The following is a 13,349-nucleotide window of genomic DNA, read 5'->3' on the forward strand; positions in this document are numbered from 1 at the left end:
ACACACACATACCACACACACACACACACACACACACACACACACACACACACACACACACACACACACACACACACACACACACACACACACACACACACACAGCCAACCAACCTCAAGCAGGAAGCACTTGCAGTGCTCGCCCACAACATCAAAGCGAGCCACACTCGTCATCCTCCTTGTCTTCTTCCTGTTGTCGTCGTTCACAGTGGACGAGGGCAAAATTGACTTTTACGCAAAGGCAAATTTGCCATGCGGGTGGTGTCTGCCCAAGATGCAGACGAAGCGGCGGTGCAGGAGGCAGTGCAACTGCTCAACGCAACATGGCCTCGCAGCGACGGCGCAAGGTGTGTGTGTGTGTGTGTGTGTGTGTGTGTGTGTGTGTGTGTGTGTGTGTGTGTGTGTGTGTGTGTGTGTGTGTGTGTGTGTGTGTGTGTGTGTGTGTGTGTGTGTGTGTGTGTGTGTGTGTGTGTGTGAGCGAGCGAGCTTGTTTGTTGTTTGTATTGTCCCGGTCCTTGTTTGTCGTCTTCTTAGCTGTGTTGTTTCCATCTCCAACACACTCACATACACACACACATACACACACCCTCACATACACACATGCACATACACATACGCGCGAAGGCGATCTGCTCTGCAGCGATCGAAGGAGACACTGCCGTTGAGCCTGCTGCTCGTTGCTGAGGAGAAGGACGCAGAGAGCAATGGACTGCGCCCAGGGCAGGTTGTGGCGCACGCCAAAATCTCCGAAGCCCTGGAAATCCCCACCGCAGTCTTGTTCGAGTCAGGTGCGTGCGTGTGTGTGTGTGTGTGTTTGGTTGCTGCGAAACCTGTTATCCTGTCACACGTGCAGTCTTAACACGTGTGGAAATGGCCTTTCCTTCCCTCTTGCTTCTCGTTTGTCTCATACAACCTGTGCCCCCTCCGTGATGTCCTTCCTTAATTTTGCAGTCATTGTCTGCGAGACACTCCGTGGCATTGGACTCGGACGACAGATCATGTGTGCCGCCGAAGACTTTGCCAGAAGGTGCGCCATGGCGTGGGGTAGCTCTTGTGTGCAACGCACTGTTTCGTGTGACATGTATGAGACACTAAAACACTGAGATCACACCACGACACACATACCCACCCACCCACACACACACACACACAACGGGTAGTCGTGGCTACAAGCATGCGTACTTGTCCACGACGGATAAGCAGGCGTTCTATCAGCATCTGGGCTACACAGAGACAGACGTGTGCGTGTCAGGGTTGACGGACGCCCTCCGCCGTGTTCGCCAGTCCCTCAAACAAACCACCATCGACCCGAGTCAAGATGATCCCCAGACCCAGCACAGCCATGAAGCTCCAGCATCCCCACAACCAGCACACAAACCACCACCACCACCACCACCACCACCACCAAGTGCGCCGCTGGTCCCACCACCACCACTACCACCACCGTCCGTCGCAGACAAGCCGACATGGCTCGTGAAGCGACTGTAACCCTACTCACTACTGAGCCACCAAGCTGCATAGCTGCATAGTTTGCAAACAAGAAGACCCTGTACCGTTGCAACTTGCACCGGGTGCTGCTGGCTGGCACCCCGTCTGCTGTCCCTGTGTTGATGTTCACTTTTGTGTCTGCTGTTGTGACATAGCTAATACACCCCTCGAGTCATCGTATCATCACCACATGCCTTACATGCGTGGCGCACGTTGGAGATGGGCGGTTCAATGTTAAGAAGAACGAACGTAAGGCAGAAGGAGTGAAAGGGACTGAAGGTGGCTCACAGATTGCAGCATGCATCAACAGCAACAAAGCAGCGGGTGTTCTCCTAACTGGCTAACACGGAGAGAAAAAAAGCAGGGCAGTACCACCCCGCCAAACGGTTGAGGCATATGTACACGGGGGCGGGGAGAAGGGGCACAGTCGCGCGCAAGGGCAGCAACGACAGCGGTAGCACGACAGCGACAATGACGAGCAACCAACCAAACAACAACAACAACAACAACAACAACAACAACAACAACAACGACGACGACGACGACATCAACAACAATCAACCACTATTCACGACAGTAATGGCAGCAAGGATATCACATCTGCATGGACACGAGAAAGTCTGCAAACCGCTCCACGTCGCAAACGCAATCGGTTGCCGAGATGGGGTTCTCAAACGTGGCAATGATTACCGCCTTTGTCGTCTTGCAAACAACCGCCCCGCCCGTTCCTGGACCCGAGTTGAACGTGGATGTGGTGGTGAGGCGATGATGAGGGCGACGAAAGTGTTGGGGCGTGAACAGGGATGAACATGAGAATGAGCACGAGAATGAGCACGAGAATGAGCACGAGAATGGAGAGACAAAGAGGAGGGGGCAAGAACAATGCGCGGTAGCAACCATGGAACAAGCCGTGGGACATCGTAACCCGCAGCAATGTGGCCAAACTCACTCGACTTTGCGTAAATGCTGCGGCCGGCATCTGCCCACCAGGAACGCAGGTACAAAGGTGAATAGAAGTGAGGTTGAAATGAGGGGAGGGTTAGAGAAAAATAAAGCGGGGAGGGCACGGGAGTCGCCAAGGGAAGCGACACGCACGCATGCAAAGACACATGTCAGCGCACACACAAACAAACAGACAAACACATACATACATACATGCACACACATACACGTACACACATGCACGTACATACATACATACATACATACATACATACATACATACATACATACATACATACATACATACATACATACATACATACATACATACATACAAACACACAAACACACAAACACACAAACACACACACACCTCTTCGGAGGTACTGGTACTTGGTGGCATGGACGAGGACGCCGTGTTGTGGTAGCAATGCCGCTGCTTGCTCGTTGTCAATGGCGTAGATCAGGCTGCGCACCTCGTCGGGATTCAGGTCAAAGTCTGTGCTGCTCGCCCACTTGTTGCCATCTTGCCCATGTATCGCAACCCTGTGCAAGGAGAATGCAAGAGAAGAAGAAGAGACAGCGGTGTGACTGCATGTCAGCACAAACTGGCTGGCGGTGCGCGTGTGGGGTGCGGGGTGCGGGGTGCGGGTTGCACTGCCATCGCACGTGTGCCGGTCAATGCAACAGAAGAGCACAACCACTGTCACACACACACACACACACACACACACACACAAACACACACACACACACACGTACTTTGTCACGTGGCCGTTTGCTTCCAAGGCTTCGACATGCGATTGCCAGCTCATGATGATTTGGGTGTGGTTTGTTCGTTGGGCGACTCCTCTTCTGGTTCGTGGTGTGGGTTAGGGAAAATTCGATAAAGACATGATACAACTTTCGGACCAAAGTGGACACAGACACACCACTTGCTCGCACGACCATCGTGAACACACCCACAGCTTCAACGCGCCAACGAGACATCTACACGTCTTCAGCCCACTCACTCGCACAGCAAGATGACATGACTCCGCCGCGGCTTGCCCAGACCTTTCGTCACGAGCACTCCGAAAATAGCTTTGGCGTGCTCCAAAGCCCCTTTCTACCGCGTCTTTCTTGCTGTGCTTCTTCGCACCCCTGTTTGTCTTTGCGACGCCCGGTCTCAGAGGCGTGCTCCATGTGACACCACACATTTCTTGTTGTCCCCCAACGGTCCAATGCCCTCCACCATTGGAACTTGGAGGCTTTCCTGCATAGACGGGATCTGAGCTCCCACAGTTGCCATGACGTTGTTGCTTGCGATCGCTTGCTTCGGCTGACACACGAGTTTGGGGTTCTCACTCACGTCATGCCTCAACCTTTTGGGGCCAGCTTGCGCCCTATCAGCACGAGCGACCCGATTTCCCCCGCCTCCCACTTGTCGTTGCCTTGATCAAGGGGCCATTTTTTTCAAGAGCCCAAAGACCTCCTCCCTGCACCTGAGTCACAGCCCCAACCCCAACCACAACTACGAATCAACACCAACACCATCTTCCTCACCAAGCCCATCCAAGCACATCCAGGCCCACACAAGCCCATCCAAGCACATCCAAGTCCATCCAAGCACATCCAGGCCCACGCAAGCCCAGACAGAGCACACAGTGCACCCACGCCATGTCGGCTGAAGAGAAAGCGCGCTTGCTGACGCCGTCGGGCAGCACTTCGCTTCAGGAAACGCAGCCGCGCCAACCATCCGGGCGCAGGCACACGCAAGCGAGTGATGCGGCGAGCTCAGGCATTCACAGCAGTGCCAGTGCGACCCAGTACAGAAGCGTAACTTCGTGGCCTCAGGCCGGGTTCAGCCTCACTGACGACGTGGCCCCAGTTGAACCCCAAGAAGCTGGGTCCACCGTCAACAACACATCGTTCAGTGCACCATCATCACGTGCCGTTGACGGTGCTTACAGGTTTGTTGGGCGGAACCAAGAGCAGCGCCGAACCGTCTGGCAACGCATGGGGCAGCGCGACAACCGTGTAGCAGCCGCACCCAATGAAACCACGTCGCTCCCGCCACAACAACAACAACAACAACAACAACAACAACAACAACAACAACAACAACAGCAGCAGCAGCAGCAGCAGCGCGGTCGGCGCTCCACCGCTCGCTCACAGTCGTACCATGCACGGGGACAGCCGCCGCCTCTGCCTCCAAGACCTTCCAGTGGCTCGTCCATCAGAGCGGCATGGGACGCGCAGCACCAGCAGCCAACGTCGCCCATACCGCCACCGCTGCCGCCGAGACGCGACACCACGAGTGTCAACGTGGAGCGCTCAAACACGTCCCATGCCGTGTATGGCACCTACACGACAGAGAGAATGTACTTGGTGCCGGTTGACCATCAACAGAGACCCGGCTCGTATGTGGATGGTCGAGTTTATGCGGAAGCGGATGACGTTCTCAGCAGCGACAGCAGCCGCAGCAGCCGCAGGACCACCACCACGTCCGCACTTCTGGAACGCGAAAACCACAGCACCAACTCAGCAGTTTCTCGGCGGTCCAGCAAAGTGCCGTGGCTTCGGTGCTGCTTCTCCTGCTGCAGAGACCCGTCTGCGACGTCAGAAGCGACTGTGTGGTCGCTGATTGTTCTTGTCTTGGTGACATTGATCACGACCCTTGTGCTGTTTGTTCCCGACTACGGCAGCAACGTCTTGGTGCCACTCGACTGCCGAAGCAATGTCTCCAACGCATTCATCCTGCAGAAGGGCTTCTCCACTGTGAGCGAGGTCGATGACTGCTGCTGCGACGCGTTTGACCACATTCGCAAGGTGCACGGTCACATCTCGGTGCACTGGGCGACCACCCGTTTCCGCATCCAGTCTGTTGAGCACGTGCGTGGGGACATTGTCGCCTCGCCCGTCTCTGGCCAACTCGTGGAGGTGGATCTTGGGTCCCTCAGAAAGGTGGGAGGAAGCCTGACGTTTGCAGGCAACAACATCAGCAGCGTCAGCTTTGGCAGCCTGACATCGGTTGGCGGTGATCTCGCCATGACCTTCAGCAACCTCACGCGCCTTGATTTCGGACACGTGACCCGCATTGGTGGCGATCTGAAGCTTGCAGGCAACGCGTTGTCTTTTGTCGACCTGTCCACCTTGCGACAGATCTCGGGCGGCCTCTTTCTTGGGTCCAATCCATCCCTTACAACCATCAACTGTCATGGTCTTGGTTCCTGCATCTGTGCTGATGCTGCAGCAAACCTCACCAACTGCCCTCCTCCCTGCGCCTCCTGTTGACTTGGCTCCTCACGCCTTTCCTTGTTTCGTTCATTCCTCATGCCTGCTCCCTTTTCTGACCAATTCCATCCCCACACTTGCCCCAATACCCGCACACAAACACACACCACATACGCACGCGTTCGGCCAAACACAACAGCTTTCGTTCCACACGCTTCCTACCCATTGCTTCCACGTTCTTGTTCTCACTGTTCACTGGTGGATAAACCAACCAACACGAACCAACATGCAAACGAACCATCGAACGAGAGGATCAAACCAGAGATACCAACAAGCAAACGAGCAAGCGATCAAGCAAGCCAACGAAACACGCTGCACACTCTTTCACTCCAGTGGTTAAACCTACTGCCACAACACACCACCACACACACACACACCACCACCACCACACACACACACACACACACACACCCTCTCCCAACACACACACACACACATGCACGAACAGTGACGACATGATTCACTCTTCCAAAGCCTCGATGATGGCCAGTGCCTCTGAGAGAACCTTTTCCTCCATGGCTTTACGCTCGCGCTTCTTTGCCGCCCTCCGCTCAGCCAGCTCCTTCCTCCGCCTCGCTCGCTCATCATCCTCAGCGCCGCCACCGACACCGCTTGTCTCGCTGCCGCTTGTGAGCGATGACGTGGCTGTTGTCGCGGATGTTGCAGCCGACAGGCCCGAGTCTGACATGGCGGGCGTGGTTGCGCTGGCGTCACTGTTTGTCGTCACGATGGCTGTCGTGTCTGTGGTTTCTGTTGCAGCAGCTGCTGCAGACGACGACGATGATGACGACGACGACGAAGAGGAGCAGCCATGGTGGGAAGAGGAGGACGTCGGCTGCTGCTGTGCTGACGTAGATGCTTGTTGTTTTGCAGTGGTCTTGTGATGGCCAGCATTGCCACTGCTACCCTTGCTGGTGATGTTGTGGGAGGCCATTGTGTCTTCCTCACTGTGCATGCTGACAGCATCACTGTTGCCATCACCACCCTCACCACCACCATCACCACCATGATCAGCCCCAGCGGTAGCAGCCGACATGTTGAGTGCCTTCTCCAGCCGCCGGTTTAGCGCTGCGCTCTCGTCGTCCCACGCTGGCGAGGTCTCCTCCTGTACACCACCGCTGTTACCAGCACCACCACGAGCACCACCACGAGCACCATCACCGCCATCGCGCTCCTGCTCCGCTGTGCACTCTGCGATGACCTGCTGCAGTGAGATCATGCCGGTCACCACGGGCTGTTCCCCCGGTAGCTGTGCGGCGGACACGAGGGCGTGGCTGGACCGCCGACGCAGCGACAATCGGCTGCCACTCGCTTTGCTCTTGCTGCTCTTGCTGCTCTTGCTGCCCTTGTTGTCTGCGGGCGAGCTGGTGGTTGAGCGCCGCAGCAGGCGCCACCGCGACCCGCGACTTGGCGACGCGGCCGTGCTGTCGACGGACGCAGATCTGCGCTTGTCCTTGCGCCGGTTCTCGCGCTTGATCTCCATCTGACTGCGCCGAATCTCCCGCTCAACACGCTTTGCCTGCCGCCGCTCCGCCCGCGTCATCTTGGGCGACTTTGGCGGCGTGCCCTGTATCATCGACTCCAGGATCTCGTCCACCAGAATCTCCCCCTGCGACTTGGCGCGTGGCCGCCCGCCGTCCTGTCGCTCCTGCTGTGATGGCGACAGCGGCGATACGTCACGCGCCGAGCGCGCACCGCTGCTGCTGCTGCCGCTGCTTTTGTTGTAGGCGTGGTCGTCGCAGCTGTTGGAGTCATTGGCTCTGCTGCCACCATGTGCACTGTTGCCGTCAGCGTCAGCGTCACCATCGCCCCTACCGCTGTGCTGTTTCGTGAGCTTGGCAAGCTTGTGCTGTTGTCGGCGGAGGTGGAACGAGCGAAGCCGCCACGAGGAGGATCTGCGTCGTCGCTGCTGTTGCTTCTCCTCCCTGTCACCTTCGCCATCATCACCACCGTCATAGTGACCATCCCCAACACCAGCACCACCACGGCGGCTCTTCATGAGCTTGTGCTGTTTCTTCTCTGCCTTCTTTCGCTGCTTCTCCTCTTCCTTGCGTCTCTTCTTCTCCTCCTTCTCCGCCGCCTTTCGCTCCTTGCGTGCGCGCCGTGCTGAGCGGCTCCGCGCACGCGATGCACTGGACGTGCGCGTGCGCGTGCGTGAGCGACTGCGCCCCCGCCGCTGCACGATGGCGTCCGCCTCATCGTAGTCGTGGGTGTGGTGGTGGTCATTGTCGTCGTGGTGGTGCAGCGCGTCATCGTCTGCAAACGGGTCGTTGTCGTACATGGAGCGGCTGCTCTTGCGGTGCTGTTGCTTCTGTTTGGTCTTGAGCGGAGTGTCGGGGCACGACTTGCTGCCACGGCGCTGCCTGCTGCCTGCTGCCGTTCCTGGCTCGAGGAGCGACGCGTTGTGGTCGTGGTGGCTGTCGTCGTCGCCGCCGATGTCAGCAGGGGTGTGTGTGTTGCGGCTGCGCCGCGAGAAGAAGAACCAGCTGCGCTTCCGGCGCGGCTTTGAGGGGGACTTGGTGGCTGGTGTTGAGGGCGACGCAGGTGGCGAGGGCGTCACCGCCGTTGCCGCTGTCCTGTGTCCGCGCTGACGGGGATGGCGCTCGCCAACAACACCATCATCGTCATCATCGTCGCCACCGCGCAGGCTCTGCCACTCCGTCTCGTCGTCCATGAAGCACACCTCTGGCAGCGCGGGCAGGTGCGGGTCCTCCTCGTATGCGGCTGCGAGCGTGTTGTCGCTTGCGATGGAGACGGTACTCCAGTCATCGCCACTGCGCGGCTGGTGGCTGCCGCGACGAAGACGCGCCTCCGAGTGCCGTGTGCGTGTGTTCGCGTGGCCGTCACTGTACCGGCGGCTGTCACGGCTGGACCGCCGACCGGCCTTCACTGCTGCTGCTGCCGCCGCTGTTCTCGCTGCTGCTGCTGTTGCTGCTGCTGATCGTGCGTCGTCGGTGTCGCTGTCCGCTGCGACGGCGTCGGCGAGAAGATGGGTGGACGGGCGGCGCTCAATGGCCATGGCCAGCGCGCGTGCCAGTTGCTTGTTATCTGCCACGGTGTCTGCCAACTCCTTCTCCATTTCGCGCGTCTTTACGCATTGTTCCCGCAGCTCGCGCTGTGCTGTTGCATAGAGCCCTTGCAGCTCTTCCAGCTGCTCCCTGATTGTGGCCAGCTCTTCCTGCAACTGCACATGCTGCGATTGCTCTTGTTGTGGCTGTTGTTGTTGTTGGTAGTGTTGGTGTTGTTGTTGTGGTGATTGTTGTGGCTGTTGTTGCGGTTGTTGTTGGTGAGGTTCTTCTTGTTGGGCAAGCTGCGCTTCGCTACCCGCTTCTTGTGTTGGTGCGTCCTTGGCAGCTGCGTCAGCTGCCTTTGTCTTTGCCGGGGTGGAGGTGATGAGCGTGAGCTGCACATCCTCTGTCTTTGCATCTGAGGGTGCCTCGTCAGTGGCATTTGTGAGACCAAAGTCGAGTGTCCTCATGGCCACCGGTTTCGCCGCGACGGGTGGTGGTGGTGACGCGCGGTTGTTGATGCCACGCGTGCTGTTCTGTGCAAACGTGGACCGACCAAACCCACCAATGGGGCCACTACCGCGCACGCCGCCTTCATCATCGCCGTCTTCGCCTCGCGTCACCTGCCGGTTGTGGCGCTCCAGTCGCTGGATGGTCTCCGCCACAGACATCCTTCTGCGCTGTGTGTGTGTGTGTGTGTGTGTCTGTCTCTGTGTGTGTGTTTGGCTAAGTTTGCGTGTCCTTGTTTGCTGTTTGCTTGCTTGTCGATCAAAAGGTGGTTGCTGTGTGGGAGGCCTGGTTGTTGTTGAATGGCTCTCCGTGTGTGCGTGCTTGTGCGTGTGTGCTGTTGTTGATATGGGTTGCTTGTGCTCGTGCTTGGGTGGGGGAGGGAGAATGTGTGCGATGTATGGGATGCTGCTGTGGCAGTGGGTTCTGGTTGGCGCCTGTTGTGGCGCGCCGCTGTTGCTGTTGGCATTTCGGGCATGCCTGCAGGCAATTCCTGACGAAACGAGTCACCGAAGTGGGAGTACCGAAAATTGTTTATGTACCGAGACGAATATGGAAATGCAGAAAAGAAAGGAAAGTGTGTGTGTATGTATGTGTGTGTGTGTGTGTGTGTGTGTGTGTGTGTGTGTGTGTGTGTGTGTGTGTGTGTGTGGATGCAGTGGATATGGACGTGCATGTGCGCGCGTCCTGTTCGTTTGTTCGTTTGTTCGTTTGCTCTTATCGGTACTCGATGAGCTCTTGTTGGGCGACGCAGCGAATCGTGTGAAAGTCAATGTTGGAGAACCTGTTGTTGTTGTTGTTGGTTGTTGTTCGTGGTGAATGGATGGACGATAGTGAGTGGGACGCGAATGCGCAAGCAAACACACATACACACAGACACACACACAAAAACAGAAAAACACACACGTACACAGAGACAGACACACAGACACACACACACACACTCTCTCTCCTGTCTACTCGTCTCTCCAGTCACAGGATCGATACGTACGTGCGCCAGAGTCGGGTGCGGCCCCACTCCACGGCAGGGAACGCGGGGCTCGAGAGGCCGTGGCACATGCGCGCAAGCGCTCGCGCAGTGAGGCGCTGCAAAGTGTGTGCGTTGCGCCAGAATGCGGCGTGTGAGACAGAGGGTGTGTGCACAAGCGAAGCAAGGTGACAGTGAAGAAACACACACATACACACACACACGCAGACACAGACCCAAGCATACCCCCCCCCCCCACACACACATAGTTTCCTCTTACGCGGTCGCGGTGCGTGGTGATAAAGTCCCTGAGCATTCGGCGCAGCTGTCCGTATTCGAGGTTGGACACGCGAATGTTCTGCGGATACGCGGGCAGCGCAATCTCCTCCTGCTCAAAGTACTCGTGCAGGCGCTCCTTCAACAAGCGGCTCTGAGCAGCGTGCACCGTCTCGTCCTCTGTTTGAGGGGCGGGGAGAAAAGTGGGATTGGAAGTGGGTGGCAGGGACAAAGAAGAGGGATATGAGAGATGCTGATGGATGCACTAATTGACACACACACACACAACACAAATCACTCATGTACATAAACACACACACACACACACACACACACACACACACACACACACACACACACACACACACACCTGCGATGGACTGCGGGGTGATGGCCGCTGCATCCTTGACCATGCTGACCATGGCATCGAGTTTGCTGGAAGCAGACATCTCCAGCTCGTGCATCTGCCGCACAAGCAGCGCATACACCTCGTCCACCTGTGGTGCAGTGGTGATGGAGCAGAGACTATTGGTGTGAGAAGATGGGGGGGGGGGTTCGCACAGAGACAGAGGGATAGACAGACAGGCAGACAAGTCGACAAGTAGTCACACACAAAGCACATACAAACAAACACACAAAGACGCGCGCACACACACACACAATACGCAAGCGTATGCGCACCTCTGCTGGCTGGACGCTGCGGGTACGCGAGAACGCGAGCGCGTGCCCGTGTTCCTCAAAGTACACCTTCTCAGATGACTGCATCGGTGTGTGTGTGTGTGTGTGTGTACATGTGTGTGCATATGTGATGGTGTGAGGGTTTTGTGGACGTCACCGTAAACGTGGGCAACGCACAACTCGCACGCGGACAATGCAAGGGCGTGCAATCATACACGCAAGCAAGAAGCACGCCACATCCAACGCAACCACCCTCTTTAACTAATTACCTTCATGGTGTAGAGGGACTTGATGATATCTGTGGGCGGAGTTGCGAGTGCAGACGCCACGCAGCACAGCCCAGCGCAATCAATCTCCACCTCGCCTGCAGGGGCAATTTCGATGTGGGCGGGTGTGTGAGTGTGAGTGTGAGTGTGAGTGTGAGTGTGAGTGAGTGTGTGTGTGTGGGTGTGAGTGTGAGTGTGAGTGTGAGTGTGAGTGTGAGTGTGAGTGTGAGTGAGTGAGTGTGTGTGGGTGTGTTGTTGGAAATGGAAGACTGGGAGGGAAGCGAAGGGGAAGAAAGGGCAGCAGGCATAGAGACAAGCATGGACACACACACACACACACACACACACACACACACACACACACACACACACACACACACACACACACACACACACACACACACACACACGCACACACACACACACACACGCACACACACACACGCACACACACACACGCACACACACACAGATACACACAGCCATGCCTACTGACCCTTCTTCTTTGATGCTGCGGGTCTGCTGACGGCGATGAGGGCGGCGAGGAGCGGATCGCGCCGCGCAAATGTCGAATCGCGCACATTCAGCACAAGCAGCGCCTGCAGTAGTGGTGGTGGTGGTGGTGGTGATGGTGGATGTGGACGTGATCAGTGGTGTTGTGAATGATGAATCAAGACGCAAATAGCGTGTGTACATGGGAGCTCAGCTTGCGACGTGCTAAAGCAAGCGACAAGCACAAAGTTCAACAGGTTGCAACGACGTACGGCGATGCGGGGCAGGAGTTGTAAGGTCTCTGGAAAGTGCTGCTGCCACGTGGACACCATCGTCACCAGCACGGACTGCAAGTGGTGGGGATGGAGGAATGGGCAGAAGGTGAGGACGCGAAGGAAAAATGCAGGTGCATGTGTAATGGAGGAGAAATGTGGTTACGCGTGGGCGGTCGCGTGAGACGGGTTATCGGCGGAAACAGGACATGCACACCACGCGGCTTCACACACAACAGAACACAACACAACACAGCACAACACAACACAACACAACACAACACAACACACACACACACACACACACACACACACACCAACCTCCTTCATGTCGAGGTCCTCGCATGTGGTGCCGAGATCAACAGAAATGTACGTTGCGCCGCTGTTTCCAGCCCGCAGCAGATGCTGCCCACTCGCACCCGTCCCCGCAACGCACTCAACCACACTCGCCGTCATGTCCTGAGGGATTGTGGGGTGTACATGTGTGAGGATGGCGCTGAGGTGGCTGTTCACGCGTTCATGCTGCAGTGCGTGATGTGCTCCACGCGACACCAACGTACGCAAACAAGCATCGTTGTCACGATACTCAAACACTGCCGTCACTGTCATCTCCACCACCATCACCACCGCTGCCACTGTGACCACGACCTCACCTCGAGCTCGTTTGCGTCGAGAAGCGAGAGCTGGCGCACGAGGCGCTGCACCGAAATCTGTTGGTGGTGGCAATGCATGGTGATGATACATGGTGTGACGTTTGTGTGGGTGGCGAGCGCCAACAGCACAAGGAAAAGGGCACAGGCCGAAAGTAACAGCAAGTGCAGGAAAGACGTGAACGCACACCACAATTATATTGCACCTCCTCACACACCCACACACACCCACACACACCCACACACACACACACACACACACACACACACACACACACACACACACACACACACACACACACACACACACACAATTATATCGTATCTCCTCGCACGTGTCGCCGTGCGCGTGACCGCGGAGGAGATAAGTGTCGCCCTCCTCCACAAACAGATGAGAGCACGCTGGTCTCCCGTCCTGTGGTTGATTGTGGTATGAAGGGAGGCGGGGGTTGAGTGGTGAAATCGAGAGGGCTAACAATGCCGTCCCTGCTGACGACAGACAGACAGACAGACACACACACACACGC

The 13,349-nt window shown here is 56.8% G+C and overlaps 6 protein-coding genes across 6 annotated transcripts in view; 2 read left to right on the top strand and 4 right to left on the bottom strand.

Moving 5' to 3' along the window:
• The window catches only part of PTSG_02804 (uncharacterized protein), a gene marked incomplete at both ends in the record, with an annotated part of 5,782 nt that extends 5,608 nt beyond the window's left edge, over positions 1-174 (bottom strand). Inside the window, one exon of the mRNA XM_004996256.1 lies at positions 115-174. Within this exon, the coding sequence (XP_004996313.1) occupies positions 115-174 (60 nt within the window). The remainder of the gene's footprint in view (positions 1-114) is intronic.
• Positions 175-189: 15 nt separating this feature from the next.
• Positions 190-1,664, top strand: PTSG_02805 (uncharacterized protein). Its single transcript, XM_004996257.1, has 4 exons — positions 190-347; positions 625-788; positions 952-1,027; positions 1,161-1,664. The coding sequence occupies exons 1-4, from the start codon at positions 253-255 to the stop codon at positions 1,486-1,488; spliced, it is 663 nt and encodes a 220-aa protein (XP_004996314.1). The 5' UTR covers positions 190-252; the 3' UTR covers positions 1,489-1,664.
• A 6-nt stretch (positions 1,665-1,670) lies between these two features.
• PTSG_02806 (uncharacterized protein) lies at positions 1,671-3,334 on the bottom strand. The gene is made up of 4 exons (XM_004996258.1): positions 3,193-3,334; positions 2,804-2,976; positions 2,438-2,467; positions 1,671-2,216 (listed from the first exon to the last, which is right to left on the bottom strand). Exons 1-4 carry the CDS (start codon positions 3,243-3,245, stop codon positions 2,083-2,085), a joined length of 390 nt encoding a protein of 129 aa, XP_004996315.1. The 5' UTR covers positions 3,246-3,334; the 3' UTR covers positions 1,671-2,082.
• Positions 3,335-3,642: 308 nt separating this feature from the next.
• Positions 3,643-5,927, top strand: PTSG_02807 (uncharacterized protein). The gene has a single exon (XM_004996259.1). The coding sequence runs from the start codon at positions 4,090-4,092 to the stop codon at positions 5,704-5,706; it is 1,617 nt and encodes a 538-aa protein (XP_004996316.1). The 5' UTR covers positions 3,643-4,089; the 3' UTR covers positions 5,707-5,927.
• Positions 5,928-6,166: 239 nt separating this feature from the next.
• PTSG_02808 (uncharacterized protein) lies at positions 6,167-9,633 on the bottom strand (the record flags this gene model as incomplete). Its single annotated transcript, XM_004996260.1, has 2 exons — positions 9,116-9,633; positions 6,167-8,920 (listed from the first exon to the last, which is right to left on the bottom strand). Exons 1-2 carry the CDS (start codon positions 9,383-9,385, stop codon positions 6,167-6,169), a joined length of 3,024 nt encoding a protein of 1,007 aa, XP_004996317.1. The 5' UTR covers positions 9,386-9,633.
• A 305-nt stretch (positions 9,634-9,938) lies between these two features.
• PTSG_02809 (uncharacterized protein) overlaps positions 9,939-13,349 on the bottom strand; it is a gene marked incomplete at its 3' end in the record, with an annotated part of 10,941 nt that continues 7,530 nt past the window's right edge. The window contains exons 15-24 of the mRNA XM_004996261.1: positions 12,826-12,882; positions 12,494-12,631; positions 12,173-12,247; positions 11,905-12,007; positions 11,412-11,506; positions 11,146-11,223; positions 10,835-10,961; positions 10,469-10,644; positions 10,213-10,307; positions 9,939-10,005 (exon numbers count right to left, since the gene is read on the bottom strand). Of these exons, the coding sequence (XP_004996318.1) occupies positions 9,939-10,005; positions 10,213-10,307; positions 10,469-10,644; positions 10,835-10,961; positions 11,146-11,223; positions 11,412-11,506; positions 11,905-12,007; positions 12,173-12,247; positions 12,494-12,631; positions 12,826-12,882 (1,011 nt within the window). The remainder of the gene's footprint in view (positions 10,006-10,212; positions 10,308-10,468; positions 10,645-10,834; positions 10,962-11,145; positions 11,224-11,411; positions 11,507-11,904; positions 12,008-12,172; positions 12,248-12,493; positions 12,632-12,825; positions 12,883-13,349) is intronic.

Source organism: Salpingoeca rosetta (genome assembly GCF_000188695.1).
Source record: "Salpingoeca rosetta unplaced genomic scaffold supercont1.6, whole genome shotgun sequence".
Lineage (NCBI taxonomy): Eukaryota > Choanoflagellata > Craspedida > Salpingoecidae > Salpingoeca > Salpingoeca rosetta.